Source organism: Pituophis catenifer, unplaced genomic scaffold (genome assembly GCF_029215685.1).
Source record: "Pituophis catenifer annectens isolate HBS135680 unplaced genomic scaffold, rPitCat1.0.hap2 SCAF_3, whole genome shotgun sequence".
Lineage (NCBI taxonomy): Eukaryota > Metazoa > Chordata > Lepidosauria > Squamata > Colubridae > Pituophis > Pituophis catenifer.
This window is the reverse complement of record NW_027256883.1, coordinates 152,185,579-152,211,876: the sequence shown is the minus strand read 5'-3', so window position 1 is coordinate 152,211,876 and position 26,298 is coordinate 152,185,579. Positions and strand designations below refer to the sequence as shown.

Genomic DNA, 26,298 nt, shown 5'->3' with positions numbered 1-26,298 from the left:
TTCTTGAGTTCTACTTCCAAAGTGACTGAGATTAGAAGCAACTGGTGACCCAGCCATTCAACATTCAACATGATTACCTCCTGTAAACAATCCTCCAGAAAATAATGCTATCACCATGCATTATTAGAACGATGCAACTCAAGACTGCAGAGAATCCAAGATTTTCATACAATTAAGATACCTCTGTTTCTCAATTAATTTCAATTAAATTTGAGGATTGCCAAGAAAGGCAACTGATGGGCTAGCAACTGTTGTCTTTGTTTATTTTTTTATATTGTTTATTTTAAACTCTCAACCGCTTATGATATTATGAAAATATCAGCAGCAGCCCAATAGACAAGAGGCTTAGCTTCTGTAGTTTTTGATCCTTACAAACTTTTAATCAAATGGGTAATTCTTAGCACATATCTTGGGAGAAATCTGAACCACAAAGCATGAAGTGTAAGTAGTAGGTCATGTTCAGAAGATGTAACCAATACAAAGGATACAGGTCAGCTGGTAGAAATGTTATGTGCAGCTCAGATCTAATGCTGGAAGGAAAGAAGGAGAGTGTGTTTCACTTTAACCATTGTAACAAAGTGAAACCTTGAATATTTGAAGAGGGACGCTCCAGGTCAAAATAAAAATCATGCCTATATATCACTGTCATTCACAATCAGCTTTGTACGGCACTGCAAACAAATGGGGTACCTCCTTATCAGAAAACCGTGTTCTAAACCACTAATAAGACAGCATGGTTTTGGCTTCACTAAAGAAATTCCATCACATTTGCCAGACTCTTGAAAGTTTACGTGCACACTTTATGTTGCCTCTGCCAAGCTTCTCTTTTTAATAGTCAGAACTTTTATCCTGCCACAAGTCTGAAGCTACCTTAATGAAATGGCTAAATGAAAACTTTTGCTCAACTCCACAGCATTCACTTCACAAACTTCAAGAAACAGATGACCAAACCCAAACCTGTGTGCTGGCAGATTATTCATGCACATTTGGATAAGAAGCAGATCTCAGAATTCATTGGCAAAAGAATACTAAGTATGGGTTGTTTGCAAACACGAAGAAAAACATCCTAGCTTTCATTACAACTTCATGTCAAAAGGTAGCAACTGTTATTTACTTTCTGCTGGGCAGTATGAGGACCCAAGGCAACGCTACTCTTTATTAGTTAAATTTAGATTCTGCAATCTTTTCTTCAGGAGACCAAAGTAGCAAGCATGGGGATCTTCCTTCATGTATCCACACAATAACCCTTTAAAATGGGGTTGGCTGGGAAAAGACAACAGATTCTAAGTTACCCAATGAGTTTCCATAATTAAAGATGAAATTAACCTGAGTCTCCCTGGCCCTAGTCCAATATTTTAACTACTATATCAGGGATCTCCAAACACGGCAACTTTAAGACTTGTGGACTTCAACTTTCAGAATTCTGCAGCCAGCCATGCTCTGGAGAATTCTGGGAGTTGAAGTCCACAAATCTTAAAGTTGCCAAGTTTGGAGATGCCTGTAGTATACCAAACTGGCCCAATTCTCTGAAGCTCAAAGCTGGACCCATTCATTCCTGGGCCCACCACTTCACTCCAAAGGGATTACCTATCTCAACGGCAGGAAGGTATGGGGCATGACACAATGGAGTGTTAGAAAGCTGGGGCATCTCTCATTTCTGTGCCCCTTGAGTCCTATGCCCCAAGACTAACTGCTCTTCACCTTCCTACCCAAGTACTCAAAGACCTAGAGGCAAGCAAATCATCTTTGCAGGGCTGATTTTCCTTCCCCAATCAACAAAAACAAATTGTTCTTGCAAATGCTCCCAACATTTGCTTGCTCTCAATGCAAAACGTCACAGCGTTATCAGGACAGTGGCTATTTCTCCTCCTTGCTCCTCCCATCCTGCTGCTTCAAGAGCTTAACCAGGGAACATGTCATCAGCCATAAAGGATTTCCCTCCCCCACTGTAGCAATAAACCAACAAGCTCTTCAGTTTAAAGAGACAGCATCTTTCCAATCTGCCCATTTGTTGTTTGTCTGTCGAAAACAAACAGGGGGAGGGGGGTTGCACAGGAAACCTTTTCTCTTGCTTCCACATCCCCCCTTTGGGAGCTTTACAGTCTGCCAAGTTGATCCATAAGACAAAAATATCGTCTCCAGTTGTGTTGTGGTTGTTGTGATTAGCTACTGGCATGATCAGAGCTGCAACCCAACTCCAAAGGCCTGTCCATCTCGCTGAAATACACTGGTGGCTGATTGCAACATACATTCATGTTTGTTGTCTGTTTACTCAGAACCTGAGGAACAGGTTTTGCAGCCCGTCATGGCAGATGTTATCTGAATCTCACTTCAGTCGTAGCTGCTGGGAAGGACTTGCTGACTCATGGAAAAGGCCTGTGGTTGATTTCAAATTTACCTAGATCTTCTCAGAAGCTGCACACTCAGAGGGGAGGGAAGAAGAGATGACTTCCAAATCCCTGAGAATGAAGCCACTTTAAAAAAACTAAATTCAGGATTTAACAGACTTGCCTTTCAAACATTCAACAAATGCAACAAGATAACCCATGCACCATGCCTGTGTGTGTGTGTGTGTGTTTACATGAGCAGACCTGGGAGCCATTTGCTGTAAATGGCAACAGCAAAACTACTGGGCCTGCCATCTGTCTCTTAAAAACAAATGTAATGAGTTTGCTTCTAAATGCTGCAGCCCATTCCCTTTGCCCTTCCATATGTGACTGAAACTACAAAACTGACAGGCTCAAAGCTGTGCAGAGAGGACACTGATCCATCACTAGTCTTTTATTTCCAGGGAAATGCAGCATTGTTTTTAAAGGGATGTTTTGGCTTTCCATGTTATTACTACTCAGGCACAACTGCACCTTTTACCCAATTAATTTGCTTAGATTAAGAATACATTTAAACACATTTGATCAATCAAGACAGTGTTCTCGGTTAATTGGAGAGATGATTATTTTTAAAATGTTTTTGTACAAATATTTACAAACATCACCAGTGACAGGCTGTAATGTTTGTAGGTAGCTGAATTAAAGCCTTTGTATTAAACACAACAGCAGACGCATATCTTGGTTCTCATGCAGTAAAGAATGGCTTCTGCTGCGATGTTTGATTTTGGCTTAGTGTGTTGTGCAAATCCAATCCATTCAATAAACTATAGCTTAGTGCCATGGATAAACTAGGCCATAGCTTCTTTTGAGGTAGAAGTTGCAAGACACATGAGCCCTGGCTGTGATTCATCTCCAAGTCACACACTGGGTTTATGCATGCTGGTAGCAATGGAAGGTTGTGCAACAATTCACCTTTAAAAATGTTTCCTGTTATGCCAGTAGAAATATGCCCTATCCTCCATTCCCAGCTTTTGGAAAATTGGAGCTATCTTTCCTTAAGTATAGTTGCATAGGGAGTTAAGAGGGGAATGGGGAAAAATGAACGTTAAGGAAAAAAGAATGAAAAGTCTGTTGCTGTTCTTAAAGACAAATTCATCTAAGTCTTCCTTAGAATCTGATTGTTCGGGTAATTGCGTGGTTTTTCTCTGCTCAGCTTTTGTTTATTTTTCCCTACCTAGAACTGGGTATGTCTAGTTTGATGAAAAGAAGGAGTAGGGGTGACATGATAGCAGTGTTCCAATATCTCAGGGGCTGCCACAAAGAGGGAGTCAAGCTATTCTCCAAAGCACCTGAGGGCAGGACAAGAAGCAATGGGTGGAAACTAATCAAGGAGAGAAGCAACCTAAAACTAAGGAGAAATTTCCTGATGTTAGAACAATTAATCAGTGGAACAACTTGCCTCCAGAAGTTGTAAATGCTCCAACACTGGAAGTTTTAAAGAAAAGATTGGATAACCATTTGTCTGAAGTGGTGTAGGGTATCCGGCCTAAGCAGGGGATTGGACTACAAGATCTCCAAAGTCCCTTCCAACTCTGTTATTCTATTCTATACCTTTCTCTATCTCTTCCCTGCTACTTTTTAACAAACCTTTTCTCCTATTCTTTACTGCCTCTGCTTCACTTCTAAACACCTCTCTTATCGGCTCTTCCCCTTTACTGAGACTACTGTCCCAGAAATCTTAACCCTTTCCAAATAAAACCATGCACTTATTTGATGATTACCGGTAATTCAATTTATGCAAACAATAGCAACTGATGAAAACAGTAACTTAAGTGGAATTTGTTAATTCTTGAAACAGGATCTGAACAAGATTTGGAGGTTCCTTTGATCCACCCTTGACCTGCTTTGCAACTGCCCTTATGTCATGTTTTTGGACATTTTGATGCAAACGTTGCCATTCTTAGAAAGAAAAGAATGAAAAAAATCAAACAGCTTTATTTCCAAAGATGCATCAATTTAGAATATGCGTGGCATATACTATTTTTGACATTAAGCCTGCCTCCAATATCTTTTATATGCCTAGCAATCCATTGATTCTGATATATTTATGCATACATCTTCATCTAAATAATATTAATTCTTCCAAAACAAATCATACATATTTTATGTAAATGCATGCTGGTTTACATAGAGAACCACATGATTAATCCAAATTTCCTTCAGATGAAAAGTTCAAGGAAAACTTCTGTAACCATGTCTCAGGTTAATTTACTATCAGGAACAGTCACAACCAAGCAACATGGATCAACCGTTTGATCCTTGCAAGACAACTTTTCATGTTTCTTTGAGATATGCACCCTCTGACAAATTCAAGAAGACTGTGACATGTCCCTTATCTGTCTTCGTTATACTTCTGTAGTCAAGTCTGAAGCAAGTCCTAAGTTGCTACTGCTCCTTGTAGCAGACAGTAGGAAAGAATATGCATATCAGAGGCCCCAGTCCTATATCTATTTATCTGTCTGCCAGTAAGCCCAATGAACTCATCCATATGGCTACATTTTTGGCAATGGCCATTTCAGATGACGAAAAATGTTTTGAAAGAGTCATAATGGCTTATACTCACCTTATACTGTTACCTCCTTTAAGCAGGATTTCCTAGGGCAGTGATGGCTAACCTTTTCTGGACCAAGTGCCCAAAGCGCGCTCGCGGGTGTACGAATGTGGGCGCATGTGCCCGAACCCCCCAAATTCAATTCACGGGCAGGCCCCCACACATGCATGCATGACCCATTGCACCCCACCCCCCTGAGCAAGTACCGCCACCTGCACTCCTCCCCCCCACATGCGCGGCAGAGACAAAAAGATCAGCTGGTTGGCGGAAGGCGTGCATGCATGCGCAGCAGAGCTGAACTGGGACAATGGCTCACATGCCATCAGAGGTTCGCCATCATGGTCCTAGGGGTTTGACCACATAGAAAATCTGTTGGAGCCCACCTTAGTGTGGAACAGAGAAGGCATGCATACCCCCTGAGAAAAAATCCCTCTTTAAAACCAACTGCAATTCTCCTGAGGACTATCATCCACCTACTGCCGACATTTTACATAGGCTGAAGATGTCCCTTTCCATTCTAGTCATTTTTATGAATTGAAAAAAAGCAGTGGGATGTTCAAAATAAAGCTATTTGAAAGAGAGATGTTCATATACAGATCAGAATTATTTAAAAGATACAAAATACACAATCCCCAAAACAACTTTTCCAAGCAATCTCCCAATTGGTCTCTCTGACTTCAGAGGATCAAATTAAATGATAGAATAGTTGTGTTTGATATGGCATCAAGGATAGGACAGAAGGCTGGGAGTTGGAAAATGAGAGGAAATAAATTTAATAAGCCAAGGGAAGTAAACAAGTTCAGATCTCCTAAACCCCCAGCCTACCTGGCTAATCTTCTATGAGATCAAAAGAGTGACACCAGGCCAGTGCATGGAGGGATACTTCCACAGAATCCCTGAACTGTAAGACACGTTGGAAACCAAGGCAGTGGCAAAATACTTACATATCATTTCTAAGGAAAACTCTATATGCATGTCCATGAGGTCACCCAGAATCAAACATGACTCAAAACTATTTGACATGAAACATCTTTATTTGAGAAAGTTACACCCAATTTGTTTTAGCCGTTTTCTTTCTTTCTCACAACCTATATAAACAAATGTGGTTATTACTATCATATCCAGTTTGATACAGAAATATTAAAGCATGTATATACTACTTCATCTTCAGGTACACCACAATAACAATAGCCAATGTGGCATCTTCCAGTTATTTTATTCTGCTACTTTCGCAACCCCACACTGGTCTAGGCAGCTAAAATCTTGAACACCAAGGATGGGAGGGGATTGCCAAAAGCACATACTGGCATTCTACTAGTCCTCCTTCATTCTTTTACCAATATCACTCTAAGAAGATAAGTACAGTAAGTACTTGCTGCAGCTTTTAAGACAGAAGTCCAGTAAGTTACCTCAAGATACTTTTAATGTCTGTATTTAACTTTGCAAAATGCTAAGGTTCTGTCTGATAGAAAATGACTTTGAGACAGTCTTCATAAAGAAAATTCAAGTACAAAAGGACACAGTTGCTGGATTCATCCATTAACAATGTACTAGGATTTACCCTTTTGTGTTCCTAATGATACTTAGTGGTTCTAAAATCTTTAAAGCAAAGTTTTGTTCAGTTGCACAGTTGCACCATTTCCCTTATTTAGTGTTTTCTTTATTAGCAAGCATTCGGGAATGGAAAACCAAGTTTTTCATATTTTTTGCCTACCTGAAAACTGTAGAATCTGGCTAATCTTATCTTGGCCCCCTAAGTAAAGCAAGGCCCTGTTGAATACTAGAATGACAATGACCATCAGGGAATATCAGGTTCATAAACTGTACTAGGAAGCCAAAAAAGATCTCATGAGACAACTACATCTAATCATTTTCACACTGTGGACTAGGAAAATGGCATCATTATATCCAACCCAGACACCAAAAGTCTGAGTAGAAAGCAACCTTATCTTACCTTCTTCTAAAACCTCTTATAACACTAGGCCACAAATTTAGGCCAGTGATCTCCACTGGACTCTTGCTCTAAACAAATACTTGCATTACTCCGTCTTTTTAAAGTTGCTGTTACCGAATTATAAGCAAACACATCTGCCACCCACTTCGAGATCAAGGTTTCAAAGACCGAGTAAATGGAGTACATCAGAAAAATCAAAAGGATTGTATTGAAATGAGACACAGAAAATGAGCTACCCAAAAAGTAGGATAAAATCCAAGCTTCCGAAGTGAGGAAGGAAATGATCAGCAGAACAGGAAAGTCATACTCATATTCACACACGATGCACCAATTCAAGCAAAAGCTTCATTGTCAGCTTTCCGAAAGGGAAAGAACAATTCCTCCTTACTTCTCTCCCCATTCCTGCATGATTGGGATAGGAACACGAAGCAGAGCAAAGACTTCTCTGGCTTTTGTGTGTGAATGGCTTTGAGTTTCTTTGTTCCTCTGAAAGGACGGGCAGAAAGGAAATGAAGGAAGGTTTACAAGATTTGTATTTACTCAGAGCTACAAATCTGTCAGCAGCTTACAGACACACACATCCACGCACACACACCCCTTCACAAACTTCTTTTTCTTCTTGCAGGGGTGGAGCTGAGGTCAACTCAGAAGGACAAAATGCATTCAAGAGGCCACCACTAGCACAGCCAAAGGAACAGGACCCACTGCCCTGAAGCAAAATGGTGTGGATATGTCTGTGAGAGGGGAAAACACTGGAAGGAGGAGAGATTTACACATGTTATGCAAAGGTGTGTACCTGCCTTGATGAAACATAATGCTTTGAAGTCAGCCGAACAGTACTTTTTTTTGAAATGCATCTTTTCTTCAAACCTTATTGAGAGTGGTAGAATAAAAGGGGAGAGTAGAGGAGGACTGGAAGGGAGATGATTCACTTCACCAGCATCATCACCACATCCGTTAGCTAAGGCTGTCCGGTCATTTTTAAACAGGGCGAGTAAGAGATGAAGAGCCATACAATTCGCCTCTAATAAACAAGCGATACGAAGAGCATCAAAAGCACAAATGAACTTCTGAGTCAGTACTGTATTCTAGCAACCAGACCTTTCTTCCCACAAGTATTTCCTCTCTCCCTAAACAAGTACATCCAGCAGCTAACTCATCAAATTGTACATTTCAGCATTAAAAAAAAAAAAGTTATCGCCTGCCTTCCTTGAAAAGAATAGACAAAAAGAATCAAGTGAGGTTTATCTTCCATTGCCCTTAAAGTAAATGGTCAACAAAAGTTTAATTAATTAATTAACTCAGCAGACTTTAACTAAGCCTCTTCTCCCTGACACTTCCCTCCCTACTCAACTCCCAGGCTCTGACCACAACCTATGGGGTCTACCCAACCCAAACAGTTCCTAGATTTAGAGACAAAACTTTGGAGCTTTTGTGGAACCAACTACATTTTGCTTTGTTTTTTTTTCAAATCGACACCGCATGTTGTGAGGTGGGGGTAGTGGGGGGTAACGTCTGTTTCCATTTGAAACTGTCAAAATTAGCATGCAGTAATTAAAAATCACACCCTTTCTCTTAATAACCTAACCAGCATGATACAATCAGGTTGTGCCAACTCTTTAATCTAATTGACTAATTACAGATTTTAATTTAGTCAGTTACTGAACAACTGTTGACAATTTGTTTTCATTAGGGACAGACCAGGATAAATATTTAGGCTCCCCAATCACAGAGACTATAGCGAAAGAGCCTTGCCATGACCTCTTGGTTTACTGCTTTGAGGGTTTTGTCAATAACAAGTTAAAAAAAAAAAAAGGAGCAACTGTTTCCCAACAGCTACCCATTCTTGCAGCTCCTATGCAGTTCAAATAACTCTTACCTTAAGAACATGAGTTCATTTGGATGACAAATAGGGACCTGCTTCAAAGAGACAATCAAAGCTTTTAACGCAGCCCAATCTTATCCCAAGAACACAGATGAATGAGGGCGTTTTAATAATGCATTTTTTATTCTTCCGAAGTAAAAGTCACTGCCACTGGTTTATCAACCAGGGATTATTATATGAATGAAAAGTGATTCAACCAAAGTTCATTTTTTAAGGACAGGATTCGAGTGACTACCCCGGAATAATGGATCACAAGATTCCTCCCTTTCGTAAAAGAGAAAATTCTGTAGCTTCTTTCTCCAATAACATGGCTTGTGAAGTATATTCCTATTCACACACACACACACACACACACACACGCATTATTGTTCCAGAAATATTTAACAAGGCACACTACAAGTCTTATGGCATATCTCTTCTGCATTATTTTTACAAAAAAAAAAAAAAAAAAAAAGTTGAGGAAACCTTAAAAGACATTTAACCTTACAGCATCCTCTTCCTTGTGAAAAGGTAAGACTGCTTTTCCTTGATAAAATTAAACATTAACAAATGATCTATATATACCACAGTTTGTACAGTAACCTGAAACTATTCAACACCGAATGCTAAACACATCCCTAAATCTCTTAATCTCTCTGGAGCAATCTTCCAAAACCAAGCACTCTCCCAAGGAATTGGGACTAGAATCTCAGAATCGACTGACTGATGGGAACTGTGAATATTTCAATCCCCAAACACTCAGGAGCTACCCTATTTATTATTGTGAGTGACAGAAGATTCTTAAGACCTAAACCTACTGCAACTTTTTAGCAGACCCTTCCACATTTTGCCTTTTTAAACTACCAGCCCTTCTCTTGCACTGGCGTACTAGCTTTCAAATTTATTTCCTGCAGAAACAGCCTGACACCCAACTAAAACACTAGGCGAGATAGGGATTAAGAGTTCTATTTTCTAATTAGAGTTCTACTCTGTGACTTTCTACTCCTTTACACATCCCTGTGAGTGGAAAATACCTGAAGAACGTTAGATAAACTTCAATGGCTAGGAACATACATATCAAAATCGAATTAAACTATTGTTTAGAACAGTGAGAGCTCAGCCTATGACTGAAAGCACACTATGCACAACATTTGTACAAAGCGGAAGAGGGAAAACATACAGATACTGGAAACACCAGAGTTAAACAAAGCTTGCATGGTAATTCAATCCAACCATCCGCATTGCTGTTGATTTCATAGCTTTCATTAGTCATACCAGATACTTCTGTCCTGAACGCTTTATCGACTTTCAACCCCTGCACATGTGTTTACCCTTCACCAATAATATCCATTACTGTCCACTTGCTCTTGACATAATGAAACCCATTTTGAAAATTTAATATAATAATAATAATAAAAGATCGTAATTATTTATATGCTGCTCTTCCCAGGGACTGTTACCAAAGAGTTCAAAGTATATCCAAGAATAGACATCGATATAATAATAATAATAATAATAATAATAATAATAATAATAATAATAATAGAATAACTACAATATCAGTAAATAGGCACTAACACCTCTCCTGCGCGAGCTGTACTGGCTGCCGGTGGCCCTTCGGATCTGCTTCAAGATGCTGGTACTTACCTATAAAGCCCTTCATGGCATGGTCCCAGGGTACTTGCAGGACCACCTCCTACCGGCCTCCCACCGCCCAGTGCGCTCACATAGGACTGCCCTCCTCCGGGTGCCATCGGCCAGACAATGTCGGCTGGCGGCCCCCAGGATGAGGGCGTTCTCTGTGGTCGCACTGAACCTCTGGAATGGGTTGCCCACCTGGCTCTGGACGGCCCCTGACCTCCGCACTTTCGCGCCGACCTGAAGACATGGCTTTTTCAGCAAATTCCCTGATCTGCCGCGAGGTTTTAATTGTCTGGGGATTTTAAATTGGCTTGTTTTAGCACTATTTTATTGTTATGTTGTTTCTATTCTGTGAGCCGCCCCGAGTCCTATGGGAGAAGGGCAGCATATAAATTTGAAAAATAAATAAATAAATAAATAAATAATAAAGAACTATCTCTTCATACAATACCAAATGAAACAATACAAATAAGCTGACTCGATATAAGAGCTCTGACAGGAATAAAACTTTACATATTAAAATATGTTAATACTCAAGATCGACTATATCCAAAAGGCAACAAAGGCTTCTCCGAACACAGATTCACATCCTTACTCTTTATATACTCCTCCTTAGCTTTCCCTGGACTTTTTTTGAGGGGAGGGGGCTTTCTCCATCACTAATTTGGGGAGTTAAGTATATCAAGTCATTAAAGCCACTAACTTTGATTGTGTACTCAGCTGCTTACTACCTGTTTGGATGATATTAGCACATTAAGCCCCAAACTTGATCTTTCTTCAAGTACTGATTAACTAAGGTTGTAACCCTAATAAGCTCTGGGAAAAGAGACTTACTTTTGAGTAAACAGGCATAAGAATGCACTAATTCTCTCCACAAATTGTGTTGCTTCCGCTGGAGAAACTTGCCTTTAATTTTGCATTTCTTCCTGCAGTGATGTGAATAGAAGCAGTTTGGGTAAGTGCATTCTGGTTTATTGTCAATGTGGAATTGTCCAAACTTGAAAATATGGGAAATATTATCTGAATAGGCCTAGTATTTACGAATTTGCATTCTTATGCTTCAAACAGAAGTGCTTTAAATGTGTCTGGTTGGGTGGCTATTTTTGATATTTTCCCCATTTCTTCCACCATCAGCATTTCTACCAACTAGAGCAGCGGTCCCCAACCTTTTTGGCTTTGCGGACCAGCAGTGGCGGCGCTGCTGGGGGGAGGGACAGTGGGATGGTTCTGTGCAAGCAGCGGATATGTGTGCTTGCAGCTCCAGTTGTGTGAGCGGCAGGCGTATGCAAGTGCATTCATTCGCCACTTGTGCAGCCCAGTTATGATCTGTGGCCTGGGGATTTGGGACCCTAAAATAGAGCATCAGGGACATTCCATGGGGATAGGGCAGTGTGTATACTTATGTGTTTCGTCTGTCTACCAACCATCTAATATGCAGAGGCACATAAATCTATTGCCCTACAAATGCCCAATTGTGGCTTTAAAATGTAGAACAAAAGAAAATTAAAATCAGCAACAGTTCTTAAATATTTCTTTCACTTGTTTTAAACCATGATGTTAATTTCAATCAGATGTTTTTCATTAGGAATAACAAAGAACAGTTCACCATTCGCTTGCTTATTTATTTCATGCTCATTCCTAAATTTTCTTTGTAGTAATTTCTTCATTTATTTGTCAGCCATGTCAAGCGGGTGTGAGAATTACCCTACAGATTATTATTATTATTATTTTTAACATGGAGCTTGTTCTCCACAGATAATATTTGTGGATGTGGGAGTTAATACTCAGAAGACAGGTGGAACAATTCTCTAGTAACTGCCAAGGACATTAAGGCAAGCATTACACAAGATGCTTTAAAAGTCATGGCCCCAAGATCATAGATTCAGTTCACAAAATTTTATTGTCAAGTTTCCTTAGTAACATGTTTCAAGAATCACTCCACTAACCTTCAGGGGAGTCCTAAGGAATTCATTATATCGAACAAAACTGAATTCTAATCTAAATGAAAAAACATGCTACTAGGAATGCACACTGCAAAAAGTTTTAAAAAGTGTTGCAGTCTCCTTTCTCTAAACTTCCAGAGATTTAAGTGAAAGAAGAAACCCAGATCAGAAAGTGAAATTTGAAACTGTAAAGGGAAGCCCCAAACACCTTGCTATGAACTGTCTTGTGTATCATAAAGGAGTCATAAGAATGATCATCTCATTAGTCACAGTACCTTGAAGGCCAAGAAGTTGAGAAAAGAAAGGATCCTCTGATTTCAGGCTAAGTAAGGCCAGTTTAAGCACAATGATAATCTACACATTATCCAGTTGTAGAAGGGGTTGTTTATCCCCTTAAAAATCTTAAGGTTGCAGGACAGGATACACTTATTCCCACAAGGGTTCTTATTAAGCCATAAACAAGGTACAACATCCAACAGCGGCATGACCATTTAGTGCAGAAATTATGTTTTCCAAGCAGAAAGGCTATTTTAATTGAAAACCTTGCAATTGTTTATAAGAACCAAATTTCAGTTTATACCTTTACATCCACATAGCATCTGAACCAGGTTTAAAACTGAGCATCCATTTAAATACTTTTCCACATTTTTCCCGTGTACCATTTTCTTTATTGGTAAAGTAGCTAGCAAACACCTCACTCAAGCAGATGAACATGTATATCATTCCGAGTTGAAAAAGGTACAACCTCTTTGGCAGTGCTGAGATGGGAACGGAAAATCATATCCATGCTTAAGCAAAGCAATGCTTGCTGCTGATAGGGGAGTTCAAAATCTATTGTTCCTGGTGTGGGAGGCTTTGTGCATACCTAGTTGCCGATATCTGCTCTTAGTAAATGGAATTAACACAGCACTTGTTAATTGCCAGACTATGGTACTATTTTCAACTGAAACTGATCTCCACAGTTATGACAGCTATGAGAATCTGAAATGCATGTGTGTTTCATGTCATGGCGGGGGAAGAACCATTCTGAAGAATGTGATTCTTGTCACGTTCTCCTGGCAATTAAAGTTAAATCGTGTAGAAAAAAAATATTTATGTCACACCTACTGCTTTTGCATAACCGAGACAAGGAATTATTTATATTATAATTAAATTTTCTGATATAAAACATAGGGAGGAAGGATTTTTAAAAAGGCAGTGATATCTAATTTCTTTTAAATGCTATTTTGCAGAGCCCAGTAGGCAGATTCCATTTCCAACAATCTCCCAATTTTTGAAACAGGCTCCTGCTTTAACACATTCTACAGTTGTGTCGAAAAGGCCCTGATTTTCATTTTTCAAAAAAATAAATATCAAAAATAAAGATTTTAGAAATTCATAACATGCATCTTAACAAGACACATACTGCTCAAAAGGCAGCTACTTTTGGAAACCTCTGCTTGCTATCCAGTGAAAATATCATCTGTTGATATCAGTTATGAATTCTTGTACCGTCTCTCAAAAGTTCCACTCTGAGGAGCCTGTGCAGACAGAATAATGCCACAAAAAGTACGTAGCGACAGTCAACTAGATTTAAGTTCATTTTCTGTAGCTGGAGGCCAAAATCGACTAAATTGGTTCTAGTGATCAAGTTTTCTGCAATTCCCCATTCTGTGTATTAGCTATTTGACAGAAATTCACTGCGGTATTTAAACTGGCAGTCATCACAGCTAACTCAAATTGTATTGGCTTTCAGAGTGTTGAAACGGTGAACTGCAATCATCAATCGGCCAATTCCAAGATAACGTGGTGGTTGAAATTCCCTGTCATGCTGTACAATCCCTTTGTAGCTCACTAGCTCAGAAGATGCCCAATAAAACCGGCAACAGGATTGTCTGGCAATGCTACTACAATGTAATACAAGTGTGCCCATGGAGGGGCTTTGCCCAGAAACAAGGTAAAGGCAACTATGCCAACAGTGGTTTAAACCTCCCAAGAGACCACAGCATTTTCTTTTGGAAAACAAAAATACTGAATCACTGAAATTGAAAGCACATTTTGGATCTCACCCACCCATCATCCATTGACAATTTTGCAAATCACAGATCACCGAAATAACACATTAAAAACAATAGAGGGTTTTTTTCCCCATCATCTCCACGCTACTGTAAGATACTGAGATAAATGGACCTAAATATTAAAAAGGGGTGTATCACTGCAAATTTCAAATTACCTTACATTTTAATAACTAACCAATGTGGAGTTTTTTTTCATATAACTTTATTATAAAGATTTTAATAAAGAAAGATAAAAACTAACAGAAACTAATAATTTAGAAGAAGGAAAAGAAAGAGAAAAAAGACAAAGCCAAAAGTGCAGCGGGGGGAAAAGAAAGCATATAAAGAAATAACTCCTTTACAACAGTTATATGTATACATATAAATTTACCTCTTACTCTGTGGTTATAGCATAACTTTCTTTCCCCTCCCAATCTATTTTTTCCCCAATCATCAAAAATATATCAAAACTTTTTCTGTTTTACGCAAAAAGTTTATAATGTGTGTTTTCTAAACATCAGAAGTAACCAACATATATATATATATTGTCCCAAAGTTGTTTTTACAAGAGGCAACTGGACTTTCTGGTTTTTCTTTGAAGACGTTTCACTACTCATCCAAGAAACTGAAGAAGCTTCTTGGACGAGAAGTAAAATGTCTTCAAAGAAAAACTAGAAAGTCCAGTTGCCTCTTGAAAAAGCTCTTTTGGGACAACCATAACCTGGATGACTGAGAATCTCCATAGACAAAAAAACATATTAAGAGTACTTTTTGTACAGTTACTAACTGTGCAATCAGGAACTTTTCCGTGTCTGATTCCAAGAAGATGGAAGCATCCTAACTGAACTAGTGGGCATGGATTTCTTTGCACTACCGTACTTAAAAAGAGCTGAGGTGGTGCAGTGGTTAGAGTGCAGTACTGCAGGCTACTTCAGCTGTCTGCTAGCTGCAGTTCAGCAGATCGAATCTCACCAGGCTCAAGGTTGACTCAGCCTTCCATCCTTCCGAGGTGGGTAAAATGAGGATCCAGATTGTTGGGGGCAATATGCTGACTCTGTAAACCGCTTAGAGAGGGCCGTAAAAGCACTATGAAGCAGTATATAAGTCTAAGTGCTATTGCTAAGTGTTATTGCTATTTATCTTTGTGACAACCAGATTTCTACCTGTAGGAAAACCTGTTCCCAGATTCTCCTGCCTGTATATGTAGCAAGCAGATTCAATGAAGTGCAAAGAATTTTTTTTAAAAAATATTGCTTTCCGTTTACAAGGAAAGAGTGAAAAGGGGTTTTTCTCCAAAGCAGAGTGACTTCCCATTCCTTTGATATGTGGTTTAGCTAGTGCTTTTTCTCCCAATGCTCCTTACATCTCAATCAGAAAAATTCTTAAATCAGTACAGGTCAACGATCTGAGAGAACTCTTACGAACAAGACACGTGCATGCAAAAACCAACCTCAAACTCATTGTTGGAGGGTTTTTTTTAAAAAAAAAATTAAAAATGTTCTTTGGGGAAATTGCTTGTTGCTCCTGCTGCTTCTATTATCATATAGTTATACTGGGAAATGAAATGGAAGTGACACAGCATGCAAGTCCTGTTATAGAAGCCTCTAATGAAGCATGATTTCCCATTCTTTGAAGGATGTATTCCCCAGGCCTACTGATCTGGAGAGATTTGCTTCTTAAGCATTCAAGTAACCACACCTCAACTATAAACAATGGGGAAAGAAGCATGCAAAGAAGGGAGACCAGATTTTCAATGCATTACAATATGCTCAGAATGTCTCTATCTTTCACACAGAAAGCGTTAGGATTTCTCTCACTTTTAAGCACGTTCTTTTTGTTTCTGCCAGGTGATTTTTTTGATAAATAGTCTCTAGTGTAGTAGAGAACTCTGCAAACACCTGAAAGATAAATCTTTACACTGGGAACCATGCCTCTGTTCAAAAGTAACTGAATAGCAATTAACCATTTGTGGCTTTTGTCCATCATTCTGACAATCTATAATAGCTGTTTAGTTTGACCACATCCACGTGCACAGCAAAACCTTTCCACCTGTGAAACTGTTTTTTTTAGAACATGGGCAGCAACAGCTGTTAACCCATCTTTCACATCACACATCCTTTCAAATTCCCACCTTCTGCCATTCCAAATCATGCAATCAACTCTTCTCTCAAATGATTTAGAAACCTGAATGGATCTCCCTTCATTCACTGATAATTCACAAGGCCTATGCACAGCACTTATTCTACCTACTACCTTATGGCGTTAAGGGTAAAGAGCATATGGGGAGAAAAAGATCCTAGCTGCATGTCAGGTCAATAAGTAATTACCTTATACAGGTAGTCCTCAACTTACAACAGAGTTCACTTAGTGACCATTCAAAGTTACAATTTATTATTTATTTTTATTTTATTGGTTCGATTTATATGCCGCCCTTTTCCGGAGACTCAGGGCAGCTTACAATGCGTTAAGCAATAGCCTTCATACTTTTGTATATACCTGCTTAGTAGGGCTTTCGCCCCTCCCCCCCAGCGGTATTTTTTTTTATACAAAGTCATCTTATTGTCCCCACAAACCGGGTCCTCATTTTACCTACCTCGAAAGGATGGAAGGCTGAGTCAACCTTGAGCCTGGTGAGATTTGAACTTGCAGTAATTGCAGGCAACTGGTGTTACTTAACAGTGCTTTAGTCTGCTGCGCCACCAAGGCTCTTGTAGCACAATGGTGCTACAAAGAGTGACTTATGGTCGTTTTTCATACTTACTATACAACCATTGCAGCATCCCCATGGTCACATGATCAAATTTCAGATCCTTCACAACCAACTCATATTTATGACAGTTGCAGTGTCCCAGGAAGTCATGTGATCACTTTTTGTGACCTTCTCACAAGCAAAGCCAATGGGGAAGCCAGGTTCACTTAACAACCATGTCACCAACTTAGCAATCGCAGTGCTTGTCACTTAACAAACAACTGTGACAAGAAAAGTTGTAAAGTGGGGCAAAACTCACTTAACGACAGAAATGTTGGGTTCAATTGTGGCCATAAATCGAGGATTACCTGTAATCCAAGATTCTGATTTGCCAGATATTGACAAGACCCATCCACAGTCGAAACCTGATCCACCTTCCCTAGAAGAATAGCCTGGAATTACAAATCTCATCACCAGAAACTGCCTTTTTATCTTTGTGCTCTCCAAAACTAAAGGAATATTATTTCTGCAAAAGCAGAACCAACCTGACAGTAATTTACAGCAGATGAAAACAAAACTCCCTCAAATATATTGGCCTATTTGCCCTTTATGTGGACACAGCAACTATAAACCATATGGCAAGGTTCTTAACATGTTCCTGTATTACACCTCACTTGAGAAAGCGTGTTTATCAGTGTGCACGCACAGATAAACTTACACTTCACTAAAGTCCTGTTGGTATATAATTGCAAGCATGCTACATATTGCTTGTTGGAAAGTATTAATTCTAGAGAGTGGTAAAAACATCATTTACTGCTTGAAATGTCAATAACCAAAGCCAAGACAGTTATGAAAATACATATTTATCATCTATTTTGTGACCAAGAGGACTTTTAAAAACAAATAGTATAGCGAAAGGATGAGAACAGGAAACAAAGTCTTATAATAAACTTACAAAGGTAAAGTACTTAGAAGTGTTACGAAACTGTATTACACAGAGAATTTTAAAAACCTCAATGAGGATTGTATCTATTTGCTGTAAGCTTAAAGCAACGTGTATTAAAGAAGTTTATGTGAATCATCTAATACACTCTGGCTTATTATTAGAATTATTACCAAGCTAAAAAAGATTAATTTCTCTAAATACAGTAAATCCTCAGACATTATTATAAGACTGCCGCTAATGTAGCATTACTGAATTTTGCATGCCAGCGCTACAACTCTATATACCTTATGCCAGCCTTCCCCAACAATACATTCACCAGGCATGCTGAGATAATAATCATCAAATTCCTAGCCAACATGGCCATGAGCTCCGAAGTCTGGAGCCACAGAATGCAAGAGGAGGAAAGACTCCCTTCAGTTTGTCTCCTATTGGGTTTCCTACCACAACCACAATTAAATATTATATTAAGAAAATCCTCCTTCCCCATTCACTAAGTCTTGTAACATCTTGACTGCTGAAGAGCTGTGAAAACGCAAAAGCTTGCATAAATTTGAGCGGTCATTTGAGTCATGATAAAGAACCCCCCCCTTATGGGAATACTGGCTTGTGTTTTTTTTTAAGTAACCAAGAAGCCAACAGCTTTTTTTTTTTTTTATAAATTAAGTCATGTTGCATATGGAATAGCTTTTAACTCCAAAGTATTACAATCAGCAGATGACCTTGAAACCAGCAACCAAACTATTAAGGTCCTAGTCCCTATATGTGGTATAAAGAGCTAAAGGAAGAAATATTTCAAACATATTAAGAATAATAATAATAAACAAAAGTTAGGAAATAAAAGTGATATGGCCATAACTGAAGAGAAGTGGCTTGTCCCAGTTCGTTTAATTCCAAAAGCAACACTAATCTTTTTTGCCTATCACACAAAGAACCAGTATTTATTCTAGGGGAGAATATTATTCCCCAAGATCTGTTCAGATTGAAGTCTCCTTCCTACTGCTGATACTTACGCAACAAAGCCAACTGTTCCAAGGCTGAACATGTAAGGAAAAATCATGACAATAAGATCAGGTCTCAAGTAGATAAGAGGTTGGGACTTCAACTCACTCCCAGAGTTCCTGAGCCATCTATGCTGACTCAAGAATTCTGGGCGTTGAGGTCCACAGGTTGTAAAGGGGCCATAATTGCCACCATGGTACTATAGCAATAGCCACTCTGCTCCAGCATCTCCCCCCACCCTCCCCAGAATTACAGAACTGTAGGAAAGGACTTTCTTGTGTTCTATTATTGATCAGAAACCTACTAGCATCTTCTGTTCAAAAAAAAAAAGAATATCACTAATAGAGTATCATGCTTGTCAAAATGAGATACATATTATATATTGGTTTACAAATCCACTGGATTTGTTCTGGTATTCTCAGACTGATTTCCCTCTTCCCACTACTTCCCATCCTTAGCGTGTATTGTCTTTTTTTATGAATCATTTTGGGTCCTGTGCCTTGTCTTTTGACAGGAGACAGTATTTCTCTAAACAGCAAGATAAATGTATCTAAATACATGTTTTAATCACTTTCTTCTTCCCTTCTCAGGAAATTGCTTTCAGGGAATTTCTCTCTGTGGGGGAGAAACATAGGTTGCAAACTGAAGCACATTTTTCAAAAGACTCTATCTGAGGTCTAAGTAGAATGTCACTATTTATTTTAAAATAGGACCCTCCTGTTAATTAGTACATGTCATTGCAGTGCCGACACTTCTTCTAAATGAAAGCTACTGTTTCTGCATCAAAAAATAACTTCTAAGACTATTCTCTGTTGAAAGTTCCTCTAGGAACTTTGTCAGAAAGAAAAAGAGAAAATAAGATCCCAGGCTAAAGATCCATAATTTTTCTAAGAGATAATGTAATATTCACAAGGTAGGTGCATCAGGAAGGGTTAAATTAAACCTACCAAAGTGAATGGAACTGAGTTTCCCCCCCTCAAAGGGTATTTTTCTACTCTGAAAGCATACCAAAACTCATTGCATCTATGATCATTGGGGTTGCTGCAAGTTACTTGGAATAATCTGCAAGGTTTCTCCAACTTCAGCCATGAAAGTTTACGAATTATGCAGTTCTTTCCAAGATGCCCTTTCTTGGCGAGTAAGAGGGAGAAAGAACCATCGGATTAAGGAAATTCTACGGATGTCGCTAGAGATTACAAAGCAGTTTTTGCAGGAGTCTTAACTTATAACTCAGTCACAAAAGTGACTGAAACTAGTGAGTCCACCTATGTTCCACTTTTAAAATGAAACTGTTGTCAACTATGTTGCCAAACTCAATTCCTCCCACAATCCTCAATTTCTTGAACTGCATTACAGATAGTCGACTTATAACAGTTCACTTAGTGACCATTCAAAGCCCTGAAAAAAGTGGCTTATGACAATTTTTCACACTTACGACCATCTCAGCATCCCCATGGTCACGTGATTTACATTCAGATGCTTAGTAACTGACTCACATTTATGACGGTTGCAGTGTTCTAAGGTCATTCTGGCATCATGTGATCCCCTTTTGCAACCTTCTGACAAGCAAAGTCACTTAACAACTGTGTTACTAATTTAACAACTGCAGTGATTCACTCAACAAACGTGGCAAGAAAAGTCATAAAATGGGGCTAAACTCGCTTAACAAACTTCTCACTTTGCGACCTTCTCACTTTGCGACATAAATTTTGAGCTCAATTGTATCCGTAAGTTGAGGATTATCTGTATTCAACTTATTAAACATGCTGATGAATCTTTTTTAACTTTTTCTTTCCCTTTGAAACTTAGCCCTTAACCACTTGGACATGTTCATAGGAAATAATATTCTGCCATTACAGGTAAGCCAGAGACCAACAGATCAGATAAAATGACAAGTCAAAAGTTCATCTGGGACAGTTCATTTGGAAGAATGTCCCATGGCTCAGGATAATCATACTGTGTTGTCCTCCTTGAGCTATGAGAGCATGTTGCTCTAGACAAGTTAACTTTTCAGATCTCCAGTCAACTCACAAATACCAATTATTGAATTCCAGGTAAGAAACCATGTATGGCTTCAGATGACAACTGAGGAGAAAACCAAGGTATGCCTCTTAGGGTCAACATCTGAATGCACCACCTATGTCTCTTGAAAATTTCCTTTTGCAGCTAGTTTGTAGTCATCCCCAAACCTATTAAAAATTAAAGAAATAATGAAGTCTGCATTGCAGTCTTAAGGGAAAGGGGGGGAAAATCTTCATATTGCAATCTGGAACAGAAGCTATTGGCTCTCTCTGAGGCTGCAATTCTATTCATCCATAGCGAGGGATGGCCCCACTTAACACAATAGGATTCACTTATGGATAAAAAATGTACAGGATTACACTGCACAGCAGCATCCTGATAAATTCTTAAATACTCACAGGCCTTGGAGAGCGTTTTTTTTAAAAATCTTTCCAAAGAAAGAAGCATACCACATTCAAATGCAGGCCTCTATGTCAAAAGTTTGCACCTTAAGAGTTCCTCATGATAAGTAGCATCTCTTTCCCTCTCTTTATCCTCCGTGCTCCTAGGAGGACACGTGACTCTGTAAACAGATCAATATGCTCCACCTTAAAAGTCTTCAAGAAAAGCCACTGAACTGGATTCACATAACTGGGACTTTATAAAACAATATTCAAACTCCATCAGAATGGCAGAGGTAACACCCTTTTCTCTCCGGATCTAGTTGCATTTGCTTTGGAACAACTGCAGCAATCGAAGTTTATTAACCGAGGGATAACTTTTTTTTAAACTCACGTAATCATGAAAGGCTTTTGCTTCGCTTGAGTGTTCACAAGTATCTCGCCTTTCAGGAGCTGCACAGTAAAGGTCCCAAAATACACTATAAAAAGAAACAAAGAAAGAACTAGTTATTAATACTTATACAGTACACATCCCTAGACATATAGCGGTTTATCCAAATGAGCCTGTGGTTCAGGAACAATGGCACTTCTCAATCTTGTTCAATCTTTACTCAAGGAGCAGTGAACATAGCACTTTAGTTCCACTTGAGACTTTTACCTTCAACAGCAGAGACACAAGATGCCTATTTACATACACAAGTTTTTAATGTACAGTAAAGAAGATTCCCACTTTAATAGCCTATCAACTCTGTTTCAATGGTTCCTTTTGTAAGCTTTCCTTCTCCCTTCCTCCAATATTAAAAAGTTAGGTTTCCTGTGTCAGTTAAAAAACCATACTGCTGTATTTCCCATTGCAGTCAATTCATTGCAGAAGTTTGTATATGGATCTATTGAATGTTGCTTTTAATCACCCTCTTGCTGAAAATAAAGTATGGACCAATTCAAGTTGTCATATTACTTTATTAAATCTAAACATGTCCCATTCCACATCTGCAACTGTCTCCTAAACTGGACTGCAATCCCTTACAGCTGTTTCTATTTGACTTTAAGGCCATGCATTCAATACAGCATTGATTCCTCTTCTGTCTTGAAACAGGCACATGTAAACATTTCCAATATAAAGACCCCCACCCACATAATAAAATTCAGAATGCATCCACTATATAAAACATAATCTAATATTAACTAGCACTAAACAACTCAGGTTTACATACTCAGTTATTCATTAAGCTCACATGGATTCTTATTATTTCTCAGCCTAACCTATCTCAAATTTATCAAAGGGGCAGAGGGAGGAAAGGAAAACCAGGTATGCCATCTGGAGGTCCTTGAAAGAAAGGTGGGTTATATACATAACTTTGGCCTTCCAGCAAATAAATCAGAAAATGTCCTGAGTACTCCAGTGTTATTGTCCTTCATGTAGGAAAGATTTCATGTGCTAAGACTTTATTTTCTACTCAGCTATCCCCAATAGTTGAGTGCTTTAAACAATGCTCTGTAAGAAAGCCAAATAAGAAACAAATTCGGAAACAGTCCCAAGAGCATCAACATGTGGCAACTGACAGCCTAGCCTCTTTCTCCAAAAAATGTTTCACACCAGAAGGAGGAGAACCTCATGAAATTTTGCTATTCCTGTTTTCCAGCAGGCCACATTTTATCTTTATATATCATGCAAATTCAGAAAACGGGACAAATTCCATAACTAGAGTTAACTATGCAAAAAAAATAGTCTGAATTGAAATTAATGTGGCCCTATGACACCTATGCATTTCATCATTCAAAGCATCACCAGAAAATTGGACTATGGAAGCAACATGTGTCCCTCAAATGTTTACCATTCTTAGAAGCGAACTTCAGGTGCCATCCACATAACAAAGTATATATTCTGGTAGCAGCACTAACATACAGATGAATAACTATACTAATCTAATAGCTAACTACAATAGATGAAAGAAATTCTTCCTGGAATCAATAGGATTTACATTCAAGAAAGAAGATCTAGACCAGGAGGTTAGAAATATTTCTATCACTCAGCATCATGCTACAAGTTGCATAACTGCTTTAGTCACGCTGAACTTGTCCACTATACTCTCTATCATACATATATACTCACAAAGGGCAATGTCACTGCTGAATAATTTAGGAACATGTTTTAAGAAAAATTAGCACATCTCAACACATCTCAAACTTTTAAAAAAATGGAGCTGATAACCTAAACACAGATTTCCTTTTCCAATTAAACATTCTGAAAAGGTATCATCTACAAAATACTAGTCCCCAATGAAAAGCTAAGGACAATGCATTTTATATCCATAAATATTCCACATATGTTCTTGTTAAAACAACACCACTAAATAACCTTTTGACAATAAGAAACCTTCATTTATTTTTATACATGTGTGTGTGTATTTGTACAACATGACTTCAAGTTTGGAGGATACAGGAAATTCCAAAAAAAAAACACTACAATTTTGTTCCCAAAATTCTCTTCAATACTTTTTCAAGCAACTTCTACCTAGGCTGAAGAGATAAGCTTGCAACCAGAGTTATGTGTTTGGATTAAGAGACAGAAATGTAAACTCAAACCAAATCGTTTGCTTGGGATAATCTTCCCTCCCCAACACTTCCAATTAGATAAATAAAGAACTTTTAACACAGAAGTAAAAGAAGCAACACTCACCACCACCATGAATGTAAAAACCCAGGAGGTTCTCCTAGTGTGATGTTTTTTTCCCATCGGATCTATGAACAGCCAAGGATAAAAAGAGGGTTTGGGTCACAGACCTGAAGAAAAAGATGCCATTTTCTTCCACTCTTGCTGCTCCCACCCCACCTTTCTAAAAGAGCCTCTGAGGCTAACTAGCAATAAATGGCAAAAGGTGATAAAAAATTCAAAATGGAGGCCACTGTGCCTGCTTTCTGAAAACAAAGGCTATCTTGGGGGGGGGAGGAGGGAAAGGGGTCAAAAGTAAATAAAGTCACTCACCTCTGATAAAAAGGTCTGTGCCGATTTCTGTGCTCCTACATGCAGCAAGTATTCATAGACATACAAAGCTAACCTGTAAAAAAGACAGGATTTTTTTTAAAAAAAAGTAGCTGGGGGGGGGGGAGAGAGAAGGGAAAGTCGCTGGGAAGGAAGTGGAAATAAGCCAGGGGACTGAATGAGAGGGTATTCCCCCCTTCACACCGAGCCCCCTTTGCTTAAGAGGGAATGAACCCCGCTTTCAGCCGCGGCAGTGAAGGCGCAGCACTTCCTGACCTGCCTCTAGCGCGCCCCATCCCGCTCAAAGAGAAGTTGAGAGCCGCTCACTGCAGGGCACAAAACACAACTTCGCTGGGCGCATCCTCTCCAAAGGCAGCCCGGCATCCAGCGTCCCGCACCCCCGTTTACAAGTCGGTGGCGGAGTGGAGGGCGGCCTTTTTTTTCTTCACCGGCTCCTGGAAGAATGTGGGGATGCGAGCTCTATATCCCAGTGGAGTTTCTCGGGGGGCCGCCCCCCCCCCGGCGCCGCTGCCCACCCCGCGCCTAAATCCTCCGCTTTTGCCAAACTTAGAAACTCTAGAAGCAAGGTAGAAAGCGCAGGCGGGCCGAGGAAAAAGGCAACCAAACGCGCCTTGTCTGGACAAAGCCTTTCACCCTTCCACTTGCAACAGACGGACAGCCACGCCAGACAAAAGGACGATGCGAGCTTGCATGCTTTCCTCCATCATGTTTTTTTTTTTTTTACACCCGCCGCCCTTTGCTTGGAGACCCGTTGCCTGAATCGCGAAAGGCGTAGATCCCCCGCCGAGGAGACTCTTCACCTCCCTCCCCCCCATCTCATCTCATCCTCCATGCTCTTCCCTTCCAGATGCCCCAACTCCCCACAAGACAATAAAGGAAGGAGAAGAACGCCCGCCTGAAGAAGCCGAGTCTAGTTCCCCGAGGTTCCCTCCGCTGCCTCGGCGCTTACTTTTCCCGAGCCTGCCCATCCGAGGGCACCGCCGAGCCTTTGCCTTTAGCGAACATGGTCCGCAGTAAGAAAGAGGCGAAACTAAAGCTGCCGCTGCCTGAATTGCTCCGATGCTTTCCCGTCTCCCAAACCTCGCGCCTTTCCTCGGCTGGAGCCGGCCCGGGTTCCGCTGCGGCCGCACCGCTCGTCCTGGTTGCAGCTGTCAAAGCCCCGGCCGCGACCCCATCGCCCTGCCCCTGTCCTCGGTTCCTGCTCCTTTCCCAGCTGCTCCTACCGCTGCCGCCACCGCGGCTGCCCCCGGCTCAACCGAACGTGGCTACACTAGGGATAGAACGCGGCGGGCGTCAACGTTCCACAATGGATACATTCCCCGGCCAATCGGCGGTCTGCGGGGGGAAGGGCTGCTCCGCCCTCGAATAGAAACTTTTAAGGTGGCACCAAGGGAGATGCTGCCAGCCGGCGCTAGGCAAACCGAGGCATCCTTGGGCTGCTTCCTAAAGGACCCTCCCGGCGGGGAGGGGGCCCTCGCCACAGCCACCGCTCCTCCTCCTCCTCCTCCTGCCTAGGGGCTGAGCTGGGACCTCGCTGCCTTTCTTACCCGGCTCTCTCCTCTGCCCAGGTACCCTCCCCTAATCCCAGCCTGTTCTCTTTTTCCATCCCTCCCGATTCACCTTTCCCCCGTCCGCTTCCAGCCTCTCAATCCGTCTTCTCAACCCGCACGCCGTTCTCACCGGCCATCGCACGCTTCTCTCACCCCCTCCCCACTCGCCCCAGTTCGCATTTGCCCTAACCGCAGCTGCCTCTCGCTCTGCCCTCTCGACGCTCACCTTCCCCTTCGCCCGGGCTGCCCTCCCGCTCTCCACTTTCTCTCCCCCATTGCCTTCCACATGGTTGTGCTCAGCGCGGCCCAGGCAAAGCTGCCATGCTCGAGCC

The 26,298-nt window shown here is 40.3% G+C and overlaps 1 protein-coding gene across 7 annotated transcripts in view; it reads right to left on the bottom strand.

Moving 5' to 3' along the window:
- The window catches only part of SSBP3 (single stranded DNA binding protein 3), a 200,186-nt gene extending 174,510 nt beyond the window's left edge, over nucleotides 1-25,676 (bottom strand). For all 7 annotated transcript variants that reach the window (XM_070941304.1, XM_070941305.1, XM_070941306.1 and 4 more), the window contains exons 1-4: nucleotides 25,366-25,676; nucleotides 24,399-24,471; nucleotides 24,093-24,154; nucleotides 21,807-21,891 (exon numbers count right to left, since the gene is read on the bottom strand). In XM_070941304.1, the coding sequence (XP_070797405.1) occupies nucleotides 21,807-21,891; nucleotides 24,093-24,154; nucleotides 24,399-24,471; nucleotides 25,366-25,421 (276 nt within the window). In that variant the 5' untranslated portion in view covers nucleotides 25,422-25,676. The remainder of the gene's footprint in view (nucleotides 1-21,806; nucleotides 21,892-24,092; nucleotides 24,155-24,398; nucleotides 24,472-25,365) is intronic.
- Between the last annotated feature and the right edge of the window lie 622 nt (nucleotides 25,677-26,298).